Here is a 25,956-nt window from a genome sequence, read left to right as displayed (position 1 = left end):
CAACTAGGGGAGACTAAAGCATCTGCAAGCTCCACTCCAGGAGCCCTCGCTTGCGGATTCACACTCAGCCATGGTTTGGGCTCAGTGCAGTGTATGAACCAGGCCACAGAACACTCTTCTAACAGTCTCCAGCTGTTCTTTTGGCATTGGTTTAGCATACTGTATAAATACATCATGGCAGACTTTAGAACTTCAGCGACAACAATGACTAGATATGTTATTTTCTAGTTCTCAGGCAGACTTTTTAATGAGAAATGTAGGAACGCTCCTCCTGTGGCACAAGCCTCTTGATCTCCAAGCCAACTAAGAGAGGACTGCTTAGATTTTTGTTTGTTTTCCTTTGGCAAACGTATGGCAACTGTAGTTACTTTCTCTTCTAATAGTACAATCCTGCACAAAAACCTAACACAATTGGAACTTTATTCCAAGTATGTAGAGGATCAGACTTCCAGAACTGTGAGAAGTACTCAGATCAATATGTTACTCTGGTTAATCAGTAACAATATTCAGAAGGAGGAGGAGTAGCATTTATTATTTACTTCTATTTATTTGATAACCTAATGTTACTCTATATAAATACAATGCACAATAGTAATGCTACAAAACCTGGGTTGCAATAATCAAAGAACTGAACCTTTATCTTGTCCCAGTTCTCGTCAAACATCAGTTGAGCAGAAAAGTGTTTTTGGCTGTTCCTGGTTCAAAACTCAGAATGGTCTAGTCCTTAAAACTCAAGGTACCATGAAAGTGAAGATGGAATGGATTTCCAAATATATTTATTGTTGATGAACCACTCTCTCTGCTTTGCTATTACTTCCCAAAGGATGGATGTTGGGATATTTAAGCCTGCTCTGCCCTCACCTTGGCCTTCTGAGTTGTTGTTGGTTTTTTTGCAGCACTCGTTCTCCAACCCTTACTATGTAAACACATTGGCTAGTAGCCTTTCTTGGTCAAAGCAAGACTTGGCACAAGAGTTAAAGGGCAGGGAAGCCTCTGCTTCATTCTCACACAACCCAATTCAGTTTGTGGTCCAACAAAAGGACACTTTGACCAGAGATACCTTCACTACAAACTCTGCTTCTGCTAACCTTCAAAGTCCAGAACAACATAGGAACAGACACACATCTTTTAAAACCCCATTTAATTAGTATGCTCTTGATATGTGCATGCAAAACAAAATTAGCCACCACCACTATCCAATGAGTCTAACTTGGAATCATTTTTCAATGTGTGATCTGCCCTTCAATTCAAGTTAATACATTGTGAACTAGGTAGCATGTATGTAACAGGGTTCCCTCTGGAGTTTGGCTGTGGGTTTCCTTGCTGGGCTGATCTAAGCCAATTCCATACAGTAAAATTCTCTCCTTTTACCTGTCTGACTATCTCATTTGGCCTGTGAGAACAGAAGATCTTGAAAAACATTGTACGAAACACCTGCCCTTTAATTATGTATCTATTTAGATTAATCAGTACTTTTTTTTCTCCCACCTAACTCTTGGCAATAATGTACAATTTGTCAATCATTCTATGTACATTTGAAATAAGATGTCAGGACTGTGTGGCAGTTAGCCTGGACAGCAAATTGGTCATCTGAATGATCTACCGTGCGCACAGATCCTAGGTTTGCTGTGGCATTTGGTGATGAATCCAGGTAGACAAAAACAGTTTGTCCATCTTGAATATTTGGATTTCCAAGCAGAGGGATTTGCTGACAAAGCACCCTCGAACTCTGATTCTATGAATGAAAGAAACCTCCAACTGGATCGTGTGAATTGCTCCAAGCTTTGTGTATTTCAAGCCCATTCTTTCCATTTTTGCATAACATTTACATATGTGCTTTTGCTGGTGGTGCTCAAGAGACCACCTGGTGGTATTGACTCTTGCACCAGAATTATTGTTTGGAAAGCACTGAGCTGCCAAGAAGGTGGAATGTGATAAATGTAAGCATCAGGGCCTAAATTTGCCTATAGCTTTAGAGGGTTATAATATGTTGATTATAATTCTGAACAGTGATATATAAAAAGGATAAAATTCTAGCAGGTGACATTCATTGTCAGCTCTGGTACCTTCGGGGGGGGGGCAGGTAGTTTTAATTGACCCCAAGGTAAAACCACCAGCAATATCTCTAGACATACTATGGGAAAGCATCCATATAAACACATGGAACCTATTGCTAATGGAGACCAAGTTGACACTGGATATTCTACCCCTTTGTATACATTTTTGGACTGTGTCAAAAAGGGGTACGCGTGCACCTTTTGCATCCTGTAAAAAGTGCCACCACCTCTTTCAGGTGGTGCCAAAGGTAGTGGCAGCATTTGTGAAGCCCTGTTTCCAGTGATGTTCTCACCCTGATCAGTCTAAACGAGCTTCATTTGCCCTCAATCACAGCATAATGTAGCCAAATCTAATTTGCCGTGTGACGATATCGCCGTTCCTACACAGGTGTTTGATGAGACCTATATGCAAACAAAAAATGGCACCACAGCAGCAGCCAATTGAGGCAACGAACAACAACAAACACTTTGGAGCGAAAGGCCCCAACGATGCTGAAAATTTTATGCATTCTTATTAAATACACGTAGATTTTAAGTAAGTTGCAGGGGACCTTTCTCCCCCCCCCCCACTCCCATGAAATCCCATGCCAACTGATAGCACCAAGTGATTTGACTGAATAAGTAAATATGGCAGCAGTAGCAGCTATACATTTTAAGTGCTTGGAATAGATTCTGCAGAACTGTTTTCCCCTTTAAGCATACGTACCTGGGAGTAAGTCCCACCTAACATAGAGGGAGTTACTTTGAGTAAATATGTACAAGATTTTGCTGTTAAAGTCTGATGTATTCTAAAACAGTGTTTAGAGATGACAAACAAAAGAAGCATGGTTGCTCCTAGGGTGGGTGGGTGTTTAAGATGTATTGTTTTATCATTTAAACACTTCTTTGACAATACAGATTTATGTGTCTGCAGAAATAAAAACAGTGCAAATGAGTTTCTGACAATGCAGAATCTACATCAAATGCATGGTTTCGGGATTTTGTAGAGTTAATCAAATTCCATCCACATTGGTTTTGAGAGGGGCCATTTTAACAAAGGAGCTTTCCAGCGGAAATCGTAAGGGTGTTTACGAAGAAGGAAGCCCCACTGACTTCAATGGAACTTACTTCCTGGTAATAGTGCATAGGGTAAGATCAAATGTTCAAAAGGGCTTAATTTATTATGTAGCTCCTTCCTGTTGTAAGTGATTTCAAAACTGCATGCGCATATTTCCGACAGCTCCAGTCAAGAAACAGGCTTGCTTTTATTTGCAAGTGCTGGGAAATGGGATTACCATAGGCAAATCAGAACATATCATATTACTGTCCAACCATTCACATGCTTAGTACTACACAAGGTCTCTTTTTCAGGTGTTAATAGAAAAATCAATTTTGCATCACAACAGCTGGGATCGTTTTAAATATCACAGCTGTCAGAATTTGAAAATAAGTAATCTGAACCTGGCCGCTGTGTTGAAAATACACTAAAATGAAAATGCAGCCGATCTGTATATATATTACCCCCTTTGCCAATCGAACTTCCGGTATCACTGGACAAATATCTAATAACAGGTTTCAGCATTTTAGCCAGCTAAGGCAATGGAAAATGCATGGGATTTATTTCCCACATGAAGCAGGTGAGAGGCTCACCACCGCAACAGTTAAATTATCTGTTTTATGTATATCCTCTTAGCTTAGCTGAAAAAAATAATAATTACAGAAATAGTGCTAACTCTAAAAAAAAACCCCAACACCTTGATTTAAAGAACATTCAATCCGTTTATGTAAGTATTTTGCTGCCAAGCCAGTCTTCAGATTAAGTAATAGATGTGATAAATATCAGGCCTTTGTAATCCTAGAAATTGAGATGCTTGTGTTGAAGGCGGAAACTCTTCAATTGTTTGTAGTCCGTGCAGAAACAATTTAACCATTTCTTTCCTAACAGTTAAGCCCTGGAACTATTCTGGGAAGCTATTAATCAAGTCAGAATATATCTATAATGGGACTAACTTGACTTCCCTCAAATCCAGAGCAAAGGGATTAATTTAAAGACTATAAAGAAGTATGGTAAGAAAGATTTATTTTGAACTAATGATAAACAGCAACAAGAAACGTTTTCAATTTCTGAACAGGGAGTGGCCGGATATGAAGCCAGATGAGAAGTCACACCCTCCACCCCAAAATACATCATGGGTGGGAGTTGAACGCGCCACTCAGGGAACGCTCTTGTGAGCTCAAAGGCACTCTCTGCATGGCACTTTCCATGAGCTCAAAGGCATTGCTTGCTTCATGCGCTCTTGCACTGTGCTCTGGTGCTGAAAGGGGAACTGGGTCTAGCCTATGAGAACTTATGCAGAGAGCCTCTGAGAACTTGTGTAGCATGGTAACCAACAATGTAATCTCAGAAGTTATAGAATTTTAGAGTTGGAAGGGACCACGAGAGTCATCTAGTCCAACCCACTGCAATGCAAGAATCTTTTTGCCCAGCGCGGGACTCGAACCTACGACCTTCAGAGTCTCATGCTATCTGAGTCCCTGGTTCAATAACTGCCCTGGCTACAAAATTAAGCAGGCAGCATAAGGAAAGCTACTATTTCGTCTGCACTATGGGAAGATTTATGCAATGATTTCTGAGATGAAGTGCTTTGATTACACTTTATATTGCTATTATTAGTTAGGTACAGAGGAATACGAAGGAGTTCTTCATGCTGCCACCCTTTGTGTGAGCTCCTTTGTCGATAAATGGGCACATCAAATGCTGCTGGCATAACCAGATTACCAAAAAGCATCTGCAAGCATTACAAAATGGCCCATAAAGTTCACCTTGCTGTTAAAACGGTAAGATGCAAATACTGAACTGATTTCATTATTATTAATATTATTACATTTCACAAAGGCACTACGCATCAATTACACAGCCACCATTCTTTTAATCTTTAGCCACGGAAGAGAACTCTTAAAAACAAAACAAACAGCAAGCCAAGGGAAGTCATTGTTACTGGACGAGGCTTCATCTTAAAAAGATGTCAGAACATGCAATGCTACGTGGAAACTACTGCTTGCATAGAAAACGCCACAAGAAAGCACACAATTCAGTGAGGAATGGTATCTTTCAGTGGAATTTAAGATCATATCACTGTGCATTGGATTGTGGACCATATCTGTGGACCGCGATTCTGAATGCCCCCGCCCCCTGGAAATAAATCCCAGCGCTCTCGACTTAATTTGCTCTCAAGGTTATTTTGTACAAAGCAAGGGAAAGCAAGGGTGTTTGCATCTGGGCCACCGTGTTTAGGACTTGGGTTCATAAGTGGATGCGGTTAAAATAAATAAATAAACAAAAACCATCAGAAAGTTTTAGGCAGTACATATCATAGAAAGTATATTTTCCCCACCTTCTGAATATCTGTTTACAACCTGTACTAAAAGCTTCAGCACTAATCAAAGCAAGCAGAAGACATCGCAATGAAAATTACACTAAGTAAATTTTCTAGCTGTTTCCATCACTCCCCACAACTGCTCACAGAAACAGTCAAAGAATCATGGTGATTCCTCGCCTGTTGGAATTGTTGTAACAGGTGCAGTAGTAATAAAATGTTGGGCAATCAACTTTTTCACGATGATCTGTCAGTTCAGCTTAATAATGCCATTAAGAATGCAAACATTTCTGCAATTTATATTTTAAAAGTCAATAAAATAATGGGGTGCACCACTTATCCTTTTTAATTTTTTAAGTAATACATTTGATTATTTTAATCATGTCATCCTTTAACTGGCTGGGCTTAAATATTCAGGCAGTATCAATGTGGATTCCACCCCCCCCCCCCAACCCTCCTTTCATTTTTTTTTAAAGCCATTGAGCAATTCTTTCTTGCTCCCTTTAAAACAGAGACTATTTAGGGACAATCAGCAGACATTCGACGTTCAGTTGTTCTTAAGGGCAGGGAAATAAGTGAAATAAATCTTTTAATAAAGAGGAAGGGTACTGTAATTGACCATAAAGGAGTGGGAATCTGAACCACAGCAGTCAAATAAAATAACTTAGTAATAATAAGGATCAGCTATAAAAACTACCCGAGTGTAATTACAGGGAGTTTAGCTAGCAAGTGCAAAATGTTTCTTTTTTAAATGCCAAAAAAAAAGGAGACAAAAAAGAAAATGTTAATATTATAGACTCTCCCATTATAATCTGCAGTATTACCAGTGCTCAAGGTTTGTTAGTCTATAATTCTCAGTGAATCGCCTACAGAGGTGAAAAAGCCAAGTCAAATGTTAGCCTGGATTGTTAACATCCTCTTTGCATTTTGCAGGTCAGCTACAATAGAAGCAGCTGGAATCTAACATTCTCCACGCTGCCCCACCAATTACTTCAACACTGCCTTCTCACTGGACGAGTGTAATTTGGTCTCTATGAAAGCTCAGCTCTGGGTCCCTTGAGGACGGCAAGCAAAGACTACATATTTCAGGGGTGTCTGAGCAGAGACACATCACAACCCTGCTTTTTCATTTGCCAGGCTTCAGACTAGCCTTCTTTGGCTTGAGCTTCGTTCAATGCCGAAACACACCTTCTCTTGCAACAACCAGGTTTTGTACACTGGGATATTTATAGCAGCTGCGCTCTTGCTTAGGCACCTATTAAAAACGGTGCAGGTGTAGTACATTTCCTCTATTTAATTTTTTTTTATTAATCTTTCGGGACATCACACTAATAAAACAAAAAAGAGGGGAATATACCACACATGCCTATGTACACGAGCATTAAAAGCACACATGAAGAACTCCACATTATAAAACAGGAACGCCCACAGAATCATCATCAAAAATTAGTTGATGTGATATTAGAAACTGATAAAATCTTAAATAGTAGGAGTTTTACAGGGACTAGTGGCATGACTGCGTATTTGCAAAAGGTTCCTACAATGGCAACTATACTGGTAATTCCAACAAGACAACCGCCAGCAACAACAAAAACAACAACACAACTTTACACATGTAGACAACATGCAACTCTACTTTTGTCCGTGAAACTGTCCAGGGAGGGGGGTGGATGTAAGACGGTTCTAGTAAAGTGAAGGGTGATAAAGTTGCCCTTTTGACGCACTAGCAGCCATTTATTTTAGGACGCACAAATGCTTTAAGGATTTCACGTCATATGCACACAGCAGAGTTTATAGGTTATTCCAGTGGCAAAAAAGTGGGAACCTTATTGTGTTCCTGAGCAAATTCTGTCAGATGCAAATTTGGCGAAACAAAAATATGGCGTATTCACCTGAGGAAATGTTGTGTGTTCACCACAACGTAAAGTCAATCCTCTGGGTTCTTAGGGAATATATTTCCCCCTCCATCTTCTACCCCAAGATGTCTTTGGAGACAGACATCTGCCACGTGTATAAGCATAGGAAGCACGTCAAAAGCAAACCTGGACCGACAGACAACTGCCCAGACAAAAGTGAATCGGATCCACGATCCAGTTAAGCTGAATTACGAGGGCTGAAGCCAATTTATCCCCACCCCAAAACTGACTGCAGTGGCAGTAAATAATTTCAGCTTGAGGACTGAGAAACTTCATTGGGTTATGGATCAGGCTGGCAGCATCTCACACTGTTTTCCATATGTGACAAGAGTCCCATAGACGGTGTGGTGGCTGCAAGAAACGGACAGCAGTTGCCTTTTCCAAATGCCCTTTAAAAAAATAAAAAACAACCAACGGGAAAAATCCTATTAGTGAATGAAGATGACAATACGCCTATGAATTTAGACAGCTCTTGTCTATCTTTCGCTCTTTCTAAACACAGCTTGGTGCAATATCTCTAAATCCTAGGTCCTTGACATACTACGGCAATTTTACAGTAAACTGAGTATAACATGAACCAGACATATTCTCGAACAGGAAACAAACAGCTCTTCTGCACAATTTCCTGTAGATCACTTGGAAAGGTATTTAAAGACTGTACTGGCAATAAGCATTTTTTAAATTAACCTCCCCGCTCCCTCCCCAAACCAAAATATGCACTCAGCCCAAGATGTTGAGAATGCAGTATTTTTCTTTAAAAGCGAGATGTATTAATTTCTCAGAGCTACCTCATCCATTCACCATTAAGTGAAACAGCCACCACGTATAATTTTATTTGCAAAGAAACTGAAGGAGAGCTTTATTTCTGCAACCAGGCTGAAATTCATGCTTATTACAGGGAGGTGGTCAGCGTACGATATGCTACAAACATATGTGAGGGCTCTGAGCCAACATAAAGCTGCATTCGAAAATAATGATTTAATCAGGGTTCCGTCTTTAAACATATCTATAATGTCAGTTCAGCAAATAAACAGAATAACGGCCACATATATTTTTGCACCATAAAGAGGCAACACTAGATACCATTGTAGAAGTAAAGGTTTAAAAGCAATTAATTTATTTTAGAAAGGATTTCCACCATTGTTATTTCCATAAACTCCAGCTAAGCTGTTTTGAAAAGAGTAAGGAATAGGCAAATGCAGACACATTAAAATTAGTACATACTCATCTTTCCCAACCTTTTTCTTTTCATGATATCAAATGGGCGGTTTTGAAAACTATTTATTTTAGATCCAAGTTGAGCAATGATTTTGGAATTCTCCAACAATTTAGAAAGATAACCAATGTATACCTATATATTCTACTAGCTATTTTATTTTGTAAATATAATGTAGAAAATGCAGACCTATTTTTTTAAAAAAAAACCATATAATTAAAGTATCTATTTATTATACTATTTGCAAAAAAGTTGCAACTGTAGTCTTGCTTATGAGACTGAGATAACAATCACAGCATACATGTTTCTAATTCACATGCACCATTTGGGTATAGGCTCCAAAGATTTCAATAGAATTTCTTTCTGCTAACATCGTTTGAATATGCTCCTTTATTTCTGACCTTCAGTATTTACAAAATTCAAACACTAACACTGCATTTTCTTCATGTTCATGCCAGTTAAAAATATGAAAAATGGATTATAGTTTGCTTTTTTTAAAATACAAAAAACCCTAGATTAAATGAAGGGTATCTATTGGCAGGTGTTGTTTTTTGTTTTAAAAATGCAATTTTACAGGAAAAGGGACAACACTATCATGATATTCATCATAAGAGTTTTTACTCTTCATTTACTAGAGTTCATATAAGGCGTTATCACACTATTTGGCCTAGACTATTAGCAGGAACAACACTATGAACTATTCATCTCTGTCTTAAGAACTTTATGGAGTTGAAAAGGTCCATAATAAGAATAGCAGACATAATGCAAACATAAAAACTTATTAGCATTTACTTTTTGTGATTTGATAACTTGACAAATAACTATTTCAAAACAACTAGTTGGTAAGATGGCTTGACGCTTGTTGGTATAACGTACAAAAAAAGAGCAATTATGATAATTATAGGGTTCGCTATATGATTTAACACATGCGCATGCGGGCGGGAGCCAATGATGGGAGCTTAAAATACTATTAAGTGAAAGTTTTGCCACTTTTGTTTTCAATTTCATTTGCAATAATGTCATCTTTGCTGTCTCCGTGTTCTTCCAAGTATGGCATTTGATCAAACAACTGCTTGCTAAAATCTCAGTCATGTGCAATTAGCAATGCTAAACATCAGATTAAAAAAGTGACACTACACAATTTCAGACCATACATGCTATCACAAATATCTTAAGAGTCTCAAGAAGCAAAACATTAAAGGAGCAGATGCTCTGGCAACATAGTTATTGTGCGCAATGTGCTACAGAACCCAAAGCATGCATTATTAAAATAAATATGGATAATAATTAATTTAAAAAACAACAACAAAGCGCGATAAATTTAAGCACTGGATATTATTAGTTATAGTGAAACGTTATGCTGCAACCGACCATAAGATGTGTGTTTGAAGCATTTCCTCTAAAAGCGGTGCTTATTTTTTTATCATCTAAAAAAATTGAAGAAATATATGGCTTTTAACAGGGGAAAAGGAACCTATCCTGCTACTTCAGAGAGAAGAGATGACACGGACAACAGGTGAATGGGGGAAAAGAAGTGTGTGGTTTCTTCAAACACCATAACGCATTCATTACAAAAAGAGCAACTCTGAGTACTCATCGGTCAGATGGATTTACATTTTGAAGAGAGAGAGAGAGAGTTTATTCTTCACCACATTCTTCTTCCCATACTGCTAACTTACATACAGAGGAGATCTGGAATGATTTTACATCCCCCACCCTATTGTTTATTCCCAGGGAAGACCTGCTTCCACCTAGCTGCTCTCAGTTCAGAAAGTTCAAACTGAATTTAAACAAGTAATTGACTTGTCAAGGGAGGTGGGGAGAGAGAGAGAGAGAGAGAGAGAGAGAGAGAGAGAGAGAGAGATATGAGGAGGAGGAGGAATTCCAAACTATATCTTGTTTAAAGACAAAAAAAGTCATGCAACTTATTGCAGCCTGTACTTTCCTCCGACTAAGTGGAGAAAGAGGTACAACACCCGAAACGAAATCAAGCATCCGTCCTCCCCCCAAACAGGCATTCTAAACAATTCACGCAGGGCATACACAATCTCTGCAAGATGCCTGGCACCCAATCAAGACCTGCATTATGTACAATCCGAGCTGGAACGATGCTGGCCACATAAAAAAGGTAGCCCTGCAAAAAGACAGAAACACAATTTCTCCCCTTCTCCCGTCAAATGCCAAGATTCTGGCCTCTTCCACAAAGACCCTGTAACTTTACCATGAGGACTGATGCCTTATTACAGAGCTGAATCAAGGAATTTCCAGGTTTGGGTATTTTTAAAAAATGCTCTCTGCTGATACCACCAGTGTTTATTGTTTCACCTCCCACCCCACAAAAAGCTTCATGTGCAGTGTGACATTTCCTGGTCTCTTTTTGTTGAACACATACCAACAGATTTGTTTTTAATAAATGCCATTTAATGGTTCCTATAAATACATTTCCTCTGACAGTGCTCTTGATTTTTATGAGTAACATCCTCCTTTCCAGACTCTCCCTCCCCTGTCAAAAAATCAACTCCAACTGAAAATATTTACTAAATGGGGGGAGTAGAGGAGGGGGGGTATTACCAGCAGTATGATCTCATGTCCAGAATTTCCCTTCTAAACGTCTACAAACCACATGGATGCAATTGTACTGTGCGTGGCCACCTTAGCATGTGCGATGCATGTTTAATCTATTTTACTTTTAATGAAAGTTTTGTGACTTCAGGCCCTCAGTGATAAAAGGACAGCCACTTCATTTCATTGATGACCTCAGTCACTCACCCCACCAAAACTACCCCTATGAAAAAAAGTATTTTCTTCTACAGAAAACCCAGTTGTGATATGTAAATGCTGGACACTTTATGATTTTTCTAATTTTAACGTTTGCATTAATTAGCTCCCCCCACATGCTCCAAATGCAGGTACTGGCTTCAAATGCAATAGATCAATATATCAAATGCAATATATATGGCTTCAAATTACACACACACACACACACACACACACACAAAGATGTATTTCTCTGTGTTTACTTAAACTCTCCTCTTTCTTAACAAACTGCATTAATCCAGAATATTATTTTAAAATATTGCTAAATACCTGACGAAGACAACATCTCTTGCTAGTAAGTGTTCTAACTACGGGTGGAACTGAGTTATTCCAACAGATGTTCATTCACAGGGATGGGTTTCTCGTACGAAATAATGTAATCTCTATATATTATACGTGTGTGCTTGTATAGCACACGCTCATATGCGTGGCATAATTAGTTTGCGCTGTCCCGTACCTTTGAAAAAGGCCTTGGTTCAAGCTCTAATAGTTCCCTTTTGGCCTAACTGCTCTCCCCATGACTGGCATCAGACGAAATGCTGAAAAGTTGAGAGAACGCAGGCTGCCTTCTTTCCAGAACTTCCACATTTTATTTTCCTGTGTTTTTTTCCAGCAACACATCTCTTTACCTCAGCAGCCCATTAAAAGATTATTATTTTTTTATTTTTAAATCTCTTTTTTTCCTTCCCAGGACCTAGCCAGGAATAAAAAAATAAAAAAATAAATTCAGCAGACTTCCAGATGGCAAGTATAAACCTTCTGCTGAGGTTATCCGTAAAATACCAGACACTATTTCCCCCCCTCTCCTTAAATAAAGTGTTTCTGAAGAGAGAGAGAAAGAGAGAGAGAAAGAGAGAGAGAGAGAGAGAGAGAGAGAGAGAGAGAGAAAGAAAGAGAGAGAGAGAGAGAGAGAGAGAGAGAGAGAGAGAGAGAGATATGCAGGGAAACATTCTAAACAATGTAAAGTGATGCTTGCAATAATTGGTCTTTTTTGTTATTTTGCACTATTTTATTACTGTTTCTCACTGAATTCATCAAATGCTCAGCGTCTAGCGTTCTCTGTCAGTGGCTGCTAGGTAAAATGAACTCAGCTGCAGACCCCGACACGGGAAGCTGAAACGCCTCGTCTCAGACAGAGAGAAATGCACTAACAACTTATCTGCACAGAAAACTGATTTCTCCCTGCTTGCATTAATAGTGCCCTTGTTCCGTACAGACCATCCAGATAAGTGAAAGAACGACTAGCTCAAAAATGACCAACTTTATGACTTTAAAAAGTTTCAGGCTGTAAAAAGAATTGCAATCTATTTTGAAGTCAGTTTTTGTTTTTTTAAAACAAAATAAAAAATAAACAAAACAAACGAAAAGACCAGCTTTCTCTTTCTGATTATAAAGCCCCCCCCCCAACCCCCCTACGCTCAATAGTATATATAACATTAGCAAGAATTAAACAGCTTACGGAATAAGGAAGGCTGAAGTAGCCCAGAACAACTTTCAAAGCAATAAATGCAGCAAATGACTCTCATTCCTACGACAATAAAACTTGTCAAAATTACACCTTTAATTACAGAGCTAGCTTACCGCTTTGCCATTATAGTAGTACATCAAAGAGTTTCCTCCCATGCCAGGGATTGTGTATGCGCAATACATGGTCTCGTATTCTTTTTTTTTCTCCCCCCTCTCCAGTACCACTCTTAACAACTTTTTATTTCAAACTCGCTGTCCCTTTTTTCACAACAATTCCTTCAGTCGCATTTTCCCATATGGCCAGGCCAAGCATGGTGAATATGCAAAGCAGGGAGAAACCATTCCTGACGTTAGGGGTGGGGTGGTGCGGGGAGGGGGGGGGGAGAGGAGGTGGCTAGGACTCTTCTGTCAGACAGTTAACTTTCCACAGCAAATCTGGAAGCCTTCCCAGTCCCGATTTAGCCGCAATTCCTAGTGCATGCAAGAAGAGATAGCTTCAACTTTTTCACTTGGATTCCCCCCCCCCCCCAAAAAAAGGAAACAACTCCACACCCTGGAATAACGGTGATTCTTAAAAGAGATTTTGGAAAGAAAAATAAAATAAAGATTTATTTTTTTAAAGAAAAAAATCTCCCCACCAAAAAGCAAAACAAAAAAACACACAAGTTCCAGCCACACTCTTTTCTCCCCTAAAATTTCCACTCAACTGCCTTAGGGTAAAAGTGGAATAGGGTCCATTATTGAAGAGAATACAAATGCAGTTAATTGACTCCCCCCTCGCTCTCTCTCTCTCCCTCTCCCTCTCTTTCTTTTTTGTTTTAATTTGATTAAAAAGCGAGTGGCAGGAAGGGAATCGTATGATGCACATCTAATAACTCTACCATCTGTCTCTGCTGCTGGCTGGCTCCCAGCATTGTACGCAGCTGCCTGAGAACTCGACTCAGAGAGAAAAAGAAGGGGGGGTCGGAATAAAAAGAAAACCACCCAGCAGCCCCCCGTCTCTGACCTCGCTCAAAAGGAGAGAGGAGCAGTGTTTTCTGACTGCCTGGTCAACAACCTACAAAACGAGGGTTGAGAATGAGACAGAGGAAGATTGCTTCAAGCCCTAGCCTCTTTTTAATTTTTTCTCTTCTCTCTCTCTCTCTCTCCCCCCCCCACCGCCCGCCCCCCCACAAAGTCACTGGGCTTTCTTTTGAAAGCAGGAAATAGGTTAGAGGCATAGAACGTAATTCAGCTTCAGAGCTGGCATTTAATGCTTAAAGGGAAATCAATTGACAGGCTACTATAGACCCCCCCCCCCAACAGAGCACTTGCTCTTTTCATTTTTGGGGTGGTTTCGGTATGGTGGAGGCGGATGGTGTGTGTGTGTGTGTGTGTGTTTGGGTATTGTGGGGGGGGGGTGTTGTTCTCCACCCTCCCCAAATGCAACTGCTTCTGAATGCTGAACTTGAAAATTGCTTGCTGCTATCATTACAGGAGATTGGCCCGGAATATATTTGGAATGAAATGAAGCTTGCTGCTAATGTTTTAATGTATTGGACAGGTGAAAACTGTTTTCTAACAACAACAACAACAAAACACCTCATCAATTTCTTTTGTTAAGGTGGAGGAAAACTCTCCCCTACCCACCAATGTATAAACACCAACGAAAACTCCTGTTTTCCTGTATTCATATATATTTTTTTGTCCATGGTGTTGGAAAAATAAAGCATGTTCATTGCACAATACACCAGTGGGTGGATTCCGCTTCTTAATTTTCTTTTGCACTGTACAAGCTAAGCCAAAAATGGGGAGAGAGGTTAAGAGGGTTGGGGGGGGGGGGGAGAGAGAGAGAGAGAGAGAGAGAGAGAGAGAGAGAGAGAGAGAGAGAGAGAGAGAGAGAGAAGATTGGGACTGGCTTAAACTTGCCAAATTCAGAGCATCACAGGAAGGCCCCTGGGAATTGATCCCAAATGAAACTAAATAATTTGCATATGCTGAAGCAAATGCCATCTGAGCATACAGCTATTCTCCAGAATCAACTTTAATAATTCAAAGCACCTATTTCCTTACTACTCAATGTGGTAACAAAACACATACAGTATTAATAAACAAAAAGAGGTGGCAACGTCGGTTCTAAGCAGCCGCCTTTTGCTAATGGTAAAGTTTTATTTTGTACTCTCCCTTACGAATCTACGCAGAGTGTAGGTCCATATGTATATTTTAGAGAGGGAAGAGGGAACAGAGGGTTTATCTAACTTCCCTGCTCTGCATTTATTTGGGAGGTCCCCAGAGATCTGGGTAAACAGTTCTTGAATTATAATCACACATTTCATTCAAATTTCATGCTTTGAGGATTTTTTCCTCATTAGAACAGTTAGTTGTCAATCTGACAGGATCACATTTGTAACCTTTAAACCACCCTCTGTGTATAAATACATAAGGCCAGGACATCCAAGTAAGACAGGTCTATGCGCAGGAAAAACGTAATGCCTACAAGCAGAGGGGGAGATCTCAGGGCGCGCACACACTGAAAACTGATTATTTCACTTATGAATACATTTAGCTTGCTAACAGTGCATCCTGTGCATGTCTACTCAGAAGTAAGTTCAGTAGGATTTGCCCCCAGGAAGTAGGCACAAGATTACAACTTAAGTCATCAATTTAGATGTATTCTCACCTGCTTTGGGAGGAGTAACATTGAAAGACAGTCTCTAAATAAATTATATATCAAAAGTATCCACAGTATTATTATTTTTTTTAAAAAAATGCTAAACAAAAACCTGACCCAACACAGTATTTTCCCACCACCCCGATGCACGACTCTATCTATTATGCTTTCACAATTTAAGAGTCTTAAGATATACCTTCAAATCATGTGGTGGTAGGGAAATCCCACAAAGTTGTGGATTAGTATAATATGCAATTAATGCTTAATTCTAATAAAAGTTTACCCCCGAAAGTAGATTTGATGGATTCCTAAGCCACTAAATTCACTCTAATCAGTTCACAGCCATTGAAACAACCCTCTAAAATCGGACTAACACTATAAGCTTTAATTACTGGCACAAGATAATTATGAAATTTCATATACTGATGAAGCCTATAGGAAAACACAAATTAATGCAGACTGATCACATTGAAGAGTGGTCTTGAAATAATGACCTTTCAGATACAAAAGTGACTGTGTTTGGGTCAGTGTTGATTTCAACAAGATGGAAGAAAGGCTTTATTCCTTCACCAGGACACCTTAAAATAAAATAAATAAATGGAAGTCCATGTAGTTAAAATCAGAATACATGGAGTTTCTCAACTTCTTTTTACTTCTTTTAAAAACAGAGCTCTTTCATGTCAGAAGTGCGTAGTATAATTGATTACTGCAATCAAGGAGAAGCCAGAGCTTAGAAGCAGAGGCCAAGGTTTGAAGGTTTAAGGTTCATGTTAGATTCCTTGCATCTTCAGATAAAAGACCTGGAGGAGACCCAAGAGACAAAGCCTTGCTCATGGAAGGCACTACTGGGTTAAGTGGATCAGTGATCTCACTGGGTATATAAAGCAGTTTCTTAGTCTTGACTATGAAAATGCATTCACACAACTCAATATTAACTGTACAGAGATGATCAACCTGAATGTACGGCGGCGGATTGTGCCAGCTCCACTTCCTCCTGCCTGGCGGCCACACACTAGTCTTAAAGTTTTGCACACACAGATCTCAACATGCATAGAGAGGTCCAATCTGCGCAATTTGCTTGCCACAAGATCAAGGTGCCCAGATTCTGCCTGAAAGTTGGGTCTTTGCATGCATCCCCTTATCCAAACATGTGAACATCACATGGGGACCTGTACATCAGGCTAATGTAGTTCTTACCACTACACGTACAAAATGAATGTCTGCACAGGGTATACCAGTCCAATAAAAAATCCCCTTTTTGCCTGATGATGATGATGTTCAGATGTTTCTCTTGCTTTACTACACAACCCACAATTTTCTTGCTGGCCCAGTCAGGGTTATATGACTACTGTACATGTTGACAAAGACACAAGAGTGTTACCAGGGCGACACAATTTCTGCTTGTGGTACTGAAATAACCAAACACAATTCTTGTAAATTCTCTGAACGAACATGAAAACAGCTGGGAAAATTCCCTCTCTCAACTCAATTTCTCAATTCAATACCTTCAAGCATCAGTCTCATTGGGTCCCCTTGCCTTCATTTAAGCTTCTTTCCTGGATCACAATAGAAAGTATACATTCAGACAAACAGAGCCACCTCTGCTAAGCGGTAGGGTTGCACCAAATGAGATATCAACTTCTCTTTTCTTTTCTACTTTCCCAATGTAGAGGTTAGAACGTCAGTCTAGGACTTGGGAGACCCAGATTCAAAATTCCACTCAGCCATGGAGCTCACTGGGTGATCTTGGGCCAGTCATTTTCTCTCAGTCTAACCTACTCAAAAGTGTTGTTTTGAGGGTAAAGGGGCAGTGGGAAAATGCCCTATATTCTGCCTTGAGCTCCTTGGACAAAAGACAGGATAGAAATGTAATCAACATTTAGGACAAAATAAACTCGCTCCTTACCCTTGTAAAGCTAGCACATCAATGAGAAGGATTCTAGCTTAGCTATATTACTAACAGAGCAATCATATCCATGCCTACTCAGGCATAAGTCCTGTTGAATTCAGCAGGACTGACTTACAGGTACATGGGGTTAGGACTGTAGCATGTCATATTAATTTCACAAAGGAAAGAGCATTTCATTCATGGGCACTTCCCCATGTGCTTTCTGAGGTTCTGTGATCACAGTTATGCTCAAGGTAATCTGAATCAATCCTGCTTCTAGTCAATAGCAGCTATCCACATTAATCTCATCCAGCATCATCCCTCATACAAAGAACCAAATGGTCAAGGAGCCAAAACTGTAACACATTTTAGAAGACACTAACATGCCCCAACTCTCTCTTTGAATTGCAATCATATCTTAAAAACAACACCAAGCTCCTTAACACACTTCTTGCACTTTTAAGCATGTCCTTCAGGAAACAGCATGAGAAGGATAACAGCACCAAGTTGGGAAGGCAGGAAGTTCAGAGAAACTAGGGACAGATGGACAGTAGAAGCAGTGACAAAGGAAAGATTAACCTTCTGAGTTGAGCAAGAAACTCTGATGGCCACTGAAGTCCAAGCTGCTTTCGAAACTCCAACAGGTTCATATAGTTCCATGTGGTTCCCCCCCCCACACACACAAAGACTACAGTGCATCGTTCTTCAGCCCTTGTTGTAGTCCAGATGTTTTGGACTGCAACTCCCATCATTCTTGGTCATTGCCCATGCTGGGGCTCTTAGAATTTGGAGTCCCAGAACATCTGAAAGATAACCAACTGGGGAAGGCTATAGAGACTTATTATCCCCTCAAATAATAGGTGGTATCCCACTAAGTCAAACTCCAAGTAGGCCCATTAAGATAAAGGGGTCTACTCTGAAAATGACATATCTCTTAGAACAGCGAGTTCCTTGGGCAGGTGCTTCAGTTGCTTATCCAACTTGGGTCAAGCAGTTTGCTATTTCTAGTGGTCTGAACACTATTTTCAATAGTAAAAGAGAATGGATTGAAATGTTGGTTCCCTTCCTGCACAACACAATGTTACAGTGTGTGAAACCTTATATAGAGAATTAACCAGGAGAAGACATATTCTTACTGGCCCATTCGAAATGAGGCTTTGGGGGTAACAGGATGTTTTTGTTTAAAAAAGAGTGAACAGCTAAAAATATAAACAGTTATCTGACAAGAAACAGCTTTTGAAAAAAATAATAAAATAATAAAATAAAAAATAAATGTGTGTTGGTGTTTTAATCTCCTAATGCAGTGCTGTCAAATTTGCATCTGGACACAATGTAACTACTTTAGGGATTTTCACTGAGCCAGGCAAAGGCAGTTGTTAAGCTACATTTTGTTGATCCAAAAAGCTGGTATTAATACAAATTGCTAAAAAGCCAAGTCCCCAGTTATTACAAACCAAAATGCCCCAACAGGAGTCGCTGCTGTCAAATGCTCTTTGCAAACATTTGTTTGCATTTTAAAAAGTTACAGATAGCCATGCAGATGAGAAAAACATTGTGCAGCCACAAACAAGATACAGAATCAATATATTTTCTAGATTAGGATATATCAATCAGTACCTCTATATCCCTTGACACAGACGTATAATAGGGATGCTGCATTAATCCAGAAGATATGATTTCTGAGAGGGGTACTGCAAGCTCTCTTGGTGTGGACTGTTATCCTAAATGCAGCTACTCTGCAATGGTAACTCTCCAAATGTACTTTGCACCAGGAAAAAACTGTTAGGGTCTGGATGTACAAACACCTGTGCCAGCTCGCCAGGGAGACATGTTAAGAATGGATATGCACATCCAAATGCACACTTTATTGAAAGCAGTGGGTGGTGTCTGCATTTGAACGTGCATCCCAATTCACACCTGGTTTACACTGGTCCTGACAGTGTCCTAGGGTCTGAACAGTAACACAAGCATACGGTGTACGACCATTGTTCTGTAAGTTAGGTTGATGGAATAGCTCAACAATCCCATGGTGGAGGAGCTGGTTGAGAAGAGGTCCCATAACACCCGGAGCTCTTGACTGAAGCAGTTTTTCCTCTCCCCATCACAGAAAAGCATAAAACCAATGTCTTGGCAAAGGTGTTAAATTTTGGTGTAAGCCAAAAGACAAGCGCAAAAGAGCACTTGGGCACTTGAACCCAGCCTTAAGGTCACTAGAGTGGATCTGCATCCATCAATAGTGCATCCTTGTGCTGTAGCAAAAACATACCCAGGATGGTGCTATGCAGCTCCTCTCAGTTTATAGTTGTTGCTATAGAACAAGAAGAGGAGGAGGAGGAGGAGTAGTTTGGATTTGATATCCCGCTTTATCACTACTTTAAGGAGTCTCAAAGTGGCTAACAATCTCCATTCTCTTCCTCCCCTACAACAAACACTCTGTGAGGTGAGTGAGGCTGAGAGACTTCAGAGAAGTGTAATTAGCCCAAGGTCACCCAGCAGCTGCATGTGCAAGAGCAGGGACGCGAACCCGGTTCACCAGATTACAAATCCACCGCTCTTAACCACTACACCACACTATTGTAGTACAAATGTCTGTTTCACAACCCATCACATTTACACAGAACGTTTCTGCACCCCCCTCAAAAGTGGAGGAAATGTTCAGGGTGGGTGAATTTTCATTTCTCAATTTTGCGTAAGAGGTGGCCTAAGGTTTTTTTCTCCCCTTTGATGAAGAAGATATAGAAAGCATCAACCACCTCATACTTAAAGGTAAGAAATAAAAATTATTAAAATCTGTCTATCCACCCACTCAAAAAGAAAAAGAAAGATGAATCCAATATTGCAGGAAGACATTTTTTGCTGCATCCCCATGAAAATTGGAGGAAAACTCTGGGGCTAATAGTTCAGCCTGTGAATAACTATGAGTGGTCTATCACTTTACAACAACATGCTTAACGTTACTCTGTTTGGAAATCTAGATTTAAAAATATAAATCTAATAACCTATTTTCAGTGCTTTGCACCACTTTCTAGCTCAGAAACTACAAAACAAGAATCATTAGGTGCAATCTATAACCACTCTCGCCCTATCAATATATTTATATGCAACAAGTATGGACAAATTTTAATATGAGCTTTTATCCAACGTGACACAGAAAGCGGGAGATACCACGTTACCGCAAACACTGTGTCAGGAACTACTTCGCTCAGTATTTCTAATTCACCAATCCGACTTTCATTTTATAAGTTAGCTATAGCTGTGCCATCATGTCTCTTGTTCAGCACAGTATATAATTTCCGGACAAAAGTAAATAAGAAGCTTCATTTGTCATTTAAGATCAACCCATAAGGTAGATGGAAAAGGATGCAGTTGGAAGTCTGAGAATGCGTACAAAGCCATGTCTCATTGGGCTCAGTACTGCCTATACTTACTGGTAACAGATCTCCAGGGTTTCAGAGAGTGGTCTCTCCAAACCTTGCCTAGACCTATCAAGGATTGAACTTTGGACTTTCTGCATACAAAGCAAATGATCTGTGGCTCTGGGTCTGCATAAATGGTGTAGGGTGTGTGTGTCAAGAATCCAGCAGACCACAATAAATGCCTGGTGGTTGCATGCAGGCCTGCTTTACTGAAATGAACTGATTGTTCAGTTTTCATGGGCTTGAGAAAAAGAACCATGAAAGATTGGTCTTGTTATCTTGTTGGCATCCATGGCAGAAATGCTAAGAACTGAATGGGCCGAGTCCCAACCAAGATATTGGTGCTTGCGAAGCTATTAAGGCAAAAGCTGTCCCGTTTTCTGTGCTTCATTCTTCTTTGACATCATCCTGTCACCTTTCATGAAAAGTAAATGCATATCCAAACAACATTAAAATATAATTTGCAGTCAATCTATTTTAAACGAACTGTATTTCTGAAATATTCATTTGCCACTCTCTTCTTTTCACTATGCTGCTCATAAAAGCCAAGAGAAAGCGGAAACATGGAAGATTGTATTCCCAACAGCATAGGGAACCTGAAAGTCGGTGCTGACATGGAACATAAAGCCATGCCCCGATTATCTGATGACTGGCGAAGAGGATGAAAAAGGCCTTCCACTCTATAATGGAGGATGGTCCATCTGCTCACCAGACTGCTTACAATATGCCACCCAATCAGAGTTGGGATGGATCTCAGCGTTCAAGAAGTCCAACCAACTCCCAAGTAGAGGAGACCATATTCAACCATAAAAAAAACCATGTAGAAGGGACCGGAGCTTGAATTTTAACATCATCCTTAAAGAGACTAAAATGCCAACTAACTAGTGGAATGAGTATCAGGTGCTAGCTATCCTTAAGAGGCATTGTTTATGCTTCAGCTGAGGTGGGAAATCGTTAGGTAGTTAAAATTCCCATAGCACTGCATTTTGGTTGCAGGTTCTGTGAACCGCCCCGAGAACTCCAGGTATAGGGGGTATATAAATTCAATCCATCAATCAATCAATCAATCAATCATAAACTCTTGTTTAGCTCAAACCAGTCTCTGCTTAACCAGAAGACAGAGTCTGCCTAAGAGAGGATGGCAATGAACATTAACTTATCAGATGTGGCAAGGCAGGGACACAAATTTGAGAGACTATGTGGTACATCAAGAGTGGGACATCTTAGGTCCTCTGCACCTCATTATTTGGCCTTGAAATTCTTCTGAGACCGCATCACCTTGAGGAGGCCATACCCTCCTTAATTGCTTTTGCTTTTCTAGAATGTTTCCTTGAACTGTGATAGCTCCTCTTCACTGACGAGAAAGAATATGGAGGTGTGGGCATGCACACATGCATGCGAAGAAACTGTCAACTTTTATTTGGCTGGATTGGAACACTGCACCATCTACCAGTATGCAGCCCCTGGAAGGGAGCTCATGAGAGAATGCAGGCCCCAGACTGACAAGGGTTCCCCCACCATGGACTACACACTGCCTATGTCTCTCTTTCAACTTTAGGCAACGTCAATATGATGCATTTCATTGCATGCAAGAAAACTGCAGCAATAAGCACCGTGGTACCTTCAATGCTGATAAAATCCTACTCTAAGCAGAACTGAAATATATTATGACATCACTGTAGCATGCAAGATAAATTTAAGCAGTGTGTGTGTGTGTGTGGACATGTGGTGCCATCAATGGGATGCCAAGTACTACAGACTTGTGTGACAGGTGAGAGACAATGAATCAGGAGAGACTAGAGAGAAGGATGAGATGGGTTTCAGCCAGTTTGATAATTTTGCATTCAAATATGTGGGTTTTTCAGATGCTACTGGAATTAATTGTGATGCATTAATTGAGATTTTTATGTAACCACCGACCACGGGTTTTTGGGATGGAGTGGAATAAAAAAACCCCCAAGGGACAAATAATATTATAGTACTGGTATCTACTGCTAAACCACACTTATAACCAAGGACATACCTGTCTCTTTATTACATACATAATAAGAAAGGATCCAAAGAGCATTGTAGTTTGAGACATAAACAAGAAAAGGACAGTGGAAGCGACAAAAAAAAAAAAAGAGAAGACTGTTAATATTGTATACAAAAACTGTGAATACAGTCAATGAATACTCTCAATCAGAAGGGAAGAACATTACCGGTCGAGCTACTGAAATGGTTTGCCAGTTATGTTGTTTATGGTAGACTAGTATTACGGCCAATGTAACTTAACAAGATAGAACTTGGCTGTTACATGGCAGTGGAATTTAGCACAAGGAATTCAAGAGCGGTGAAACCAGCTTTCACCAGTATTGGATTTTGTTGGCCTGGCCTTAAATTTGTTTTTGTAGATCTGTCCCTTAACAGCATTTAAACACTCTTTTGTGGCTTAACTCAAAGTTGTACTGTGCAGGAGGGTAAGTAGTGGTGAGTATTAAGTAGTTACATTCCTCTCTGATTAGAGGAATCTGCATAAGGATACTACAACACAGTTGCGCCATTTTATTATTATTTTTTTGCAATGTGAAACCTAATTTAAAAATGAGGGTGGATATGCTGAAATGTGTTTGGTTTGGGTTCCTTTAGTTTGTAGACACTGAAACTGTTCTGTCTTCCAATTTTCTAACACTTTTACTGTGCATGTTTTTAAAAGAGCTGTTCCTCTCTTTTCTACTTACTTAGCATGCTTTGTTCACCCTCACAACAATCCTGTGATCAGGTCATCCTTACGCCCATTTTATAGATAGGGATACTGAAGCTGATGGTTGTGAAGGTTACCAAATGGGTTCACGACTCAGCTGAGATTAGAAGGCTAAGTCCACAAAGCCAAACTCTTAATGCATTCACAGTGTCTTAAGTCTCTGTTTAAACTTATTATCGTAGTTGTCCTGAATGATGCAAGCCCTATTCAGGCATTCTTCTCCTTACACCAGGCACCCCCAACCTGCGGCCCTCCAGATGTTTTGGACTACAATTCCCATCATCCCTGACCACTGGTCCTCTTAGCTAAGGATCATGGGAGATGTAGGCCAAAACATCTGGAGGGCCGCAAGTTGGGGATGCCCTCCTTACACAATTACTATGATGGGAGATAAGGATCAGGGATGTGTTCTCTGCTTCTGTCCCTCCATCACCATTCCCACAGTTTCCCATAGTTTGGTGCTGAACTAGCCTGCTTCATTCATGTAGGCTCCCTGAATAATTTTGAACCTGAGAATATCAGCTTTCTGGGTCACACAGGGAGTCTAAATGAGTAGAAAAGGTTCCTGGCTACAGACTTTCAGCCACCAGGTGTGGAGGATTGTGAAGGTGGTGCTGGTGATGTGCGAAGGAGTGGCAGCCCCTGTGATTCCCATAAAACAGTGGTAATTGTATGAGGAAGAACACCTGAAGAGGGCTGTACAAAGTGCAAGAAGTTAAGTGGTTGAGCACATGCAGGGAAGTGGTAAAAGGGCAGGGAAGTCGCTTGTGTTGTAGGTAATTTATTATCATGGCTCAGTCATAGAGCATCTGATTTGCTTACAGGAAGTCTCAGATCCCTGGAATTTCAAAGTAGAAGAGATCTCAGGAAGAAATGCTGGAGAGCTGTTGCCAGTCAGTGTAGACAACACTGAGCTGGATGGGTCAAGGTTTCTGAGTTTAAGACAGCTTCCTATGCCCCATTCCTTGCTTCTGAGTTCAAAATCTCCACTTAGCCAGCTGTATTGACAGCTGACCTTTGGACAAGCCACAATTCTCTGCCTCCCCTTTGCAACATGAGGATAATTCTACTCAAGGCCAGCCCAAGATGTTTGGCTGCTAGAGGCAAAACAGAAAATGCCACCTGCCCGTCTCAACCACTCCCTGCTCCACAGCCCAACCACCACTGCCTCTACCTCCACAGTCCCCCATGCACTGACAAGCGCAGGAGGCAGCAAGCGGTGCTCTCCTTGGAGGCTAGACCTGTCGCCCGAGGCAACTGCCTCAGTGTGCCTCATGGGCGTGCCAACTTTGTTTATGGGTCAAGATTGGCTACCAGTCTTGTTTATGGGCAAATTTGAAGTGATAGTTATTTTACATAAACACACACACAACATTAAAATAAAACAATCTACCAGTGTTTAATTGTTTTTTAATTATTATTTTTTCTGTTTTTAGCTGTTCTTATTTTTATCTGTACCCTAAGAAAACTGAAATATGCTATATACAGGTTAAGTCTCATCCTCAGGGGGTTTAGGGGTGGAAGCAGGGTTAGATCTGGAGAATCCTGGTTAATTTTTTGTAAATTTAATCTATTCTAGTTGCAACAATCTGCAGTAGCTTCAGTTCTCAATGGAACTTCCCAAAGGAAGTTGCACGTAGAGCTTGTTGGAACAATCTGGGCGTGACCAAGGCATTTGACAGTGGCTACATTTCTCTCCTCTTGAAAAGGGTACAGCTGGAACTATACAAAATCAATCCTGGCCACAGCCACTAACTTACAATCCAAGAGCAAACTCAGGTCCATTCCATCACTGACCTCAGGTACTTGTTAAGAGACCTCAGCTCCTCCTCTGTATGTAAATAACAGGAAGCAAGTCCCACTGAAGTGGACTTTTAATAGACATGCATAACCTTACTTAGGCAGAAGTTTAATAAGAGCCAAACCAGCACCTTAGACCTGCCTTCACCAACTTTTGTATGCAACAATCAACAGCTGCAGTCCATAACAGCTGTTACGGAAAACTGCCCTAGATGGAATGCTCCATAAAAAAGGGGGAAAGTCAAGCTTAATGCTGGAAGGCAGTCCACCAAGAAACCAGGTCGTGCTTTAGATTTCATACAACAAGGGGTGAGTTGGTGCTCATCAACATATCACTGTACTATCAACCTTTTGAGACACACAAGGTTGTATCCAAAGTAGTCCTTTGCCACTTGTTCCATTAGTGCAAAGATTTACTCTTGTACAACTGAACTTTCCCCCTTCCTTCCTTCTCTCCCTAAATCTGTTCTAGGGGGTTCCTCTACCCCAGAGCAGATTTGGAAAGGAGAAGGGGAAGTTCTGTTGCACAAGCATAAATACTTGTGCTAATGGAACAAGGGTAATTTGATGCCACACCACACAAAGTAGCTATTGCATCACAGGTGACAGAACCCACCTGCATATATCACA

At 40.3% G+C, this 25,956-nt stretch overlaps 1 protein-coding gene across 31 annotated transcripts in view; it reads right to left on the bottom strand.

Annotated features, from left to right (window-relative positions):
• Positions 1-25,956, bottom strand: part of TCF4 (transcription factor 4) — a 342,581-nt gene that overhangs the window by 88,718 nt on the left and 227,907 nt on the right. For 2 of the 31 annotated variants that reach the window (XM_028748134.2, XM_028748136.2), the window contains exon 1: positions 12,944-13,124. The exons of 27 other annotated variants lie outside the window; for them this stretch is intronic. In XM_028748134.2, the coding sequence (XP_028603967.1) occupies positions 12,944-13,012 (69 nt within the window). In that variant the 5' untranslated portion in view covers positions 13,013-13,124. Of the gene's footprint in view, positions 1-12,943; positions 13,126-25,956 lie in introns of those variants that run through there. 2 more of the 31 variants (XM_028748138.2, XM_028748135.2) reach the window with 2 other exon arrangements.

This window comes from Podarcis muralis, chromosome 11, assembly GCF_964188315.1.
Source record: "Podarcis muralis chromosome 11, rPodMur119.hap1.1, whole genome shotgun sequence".
In the NCBI taxonomy this organism is placed as follows: Eukaryota; Metazoa; Chordata; class Lepidosauria; order Squamata; family Lacertidae; genus Podarcis; species Podarcis muralis.
Note: the sequence above shows the minus strand (reverse complement) of the source record. Positions and strands in the feature narration are given on the sequence as shown.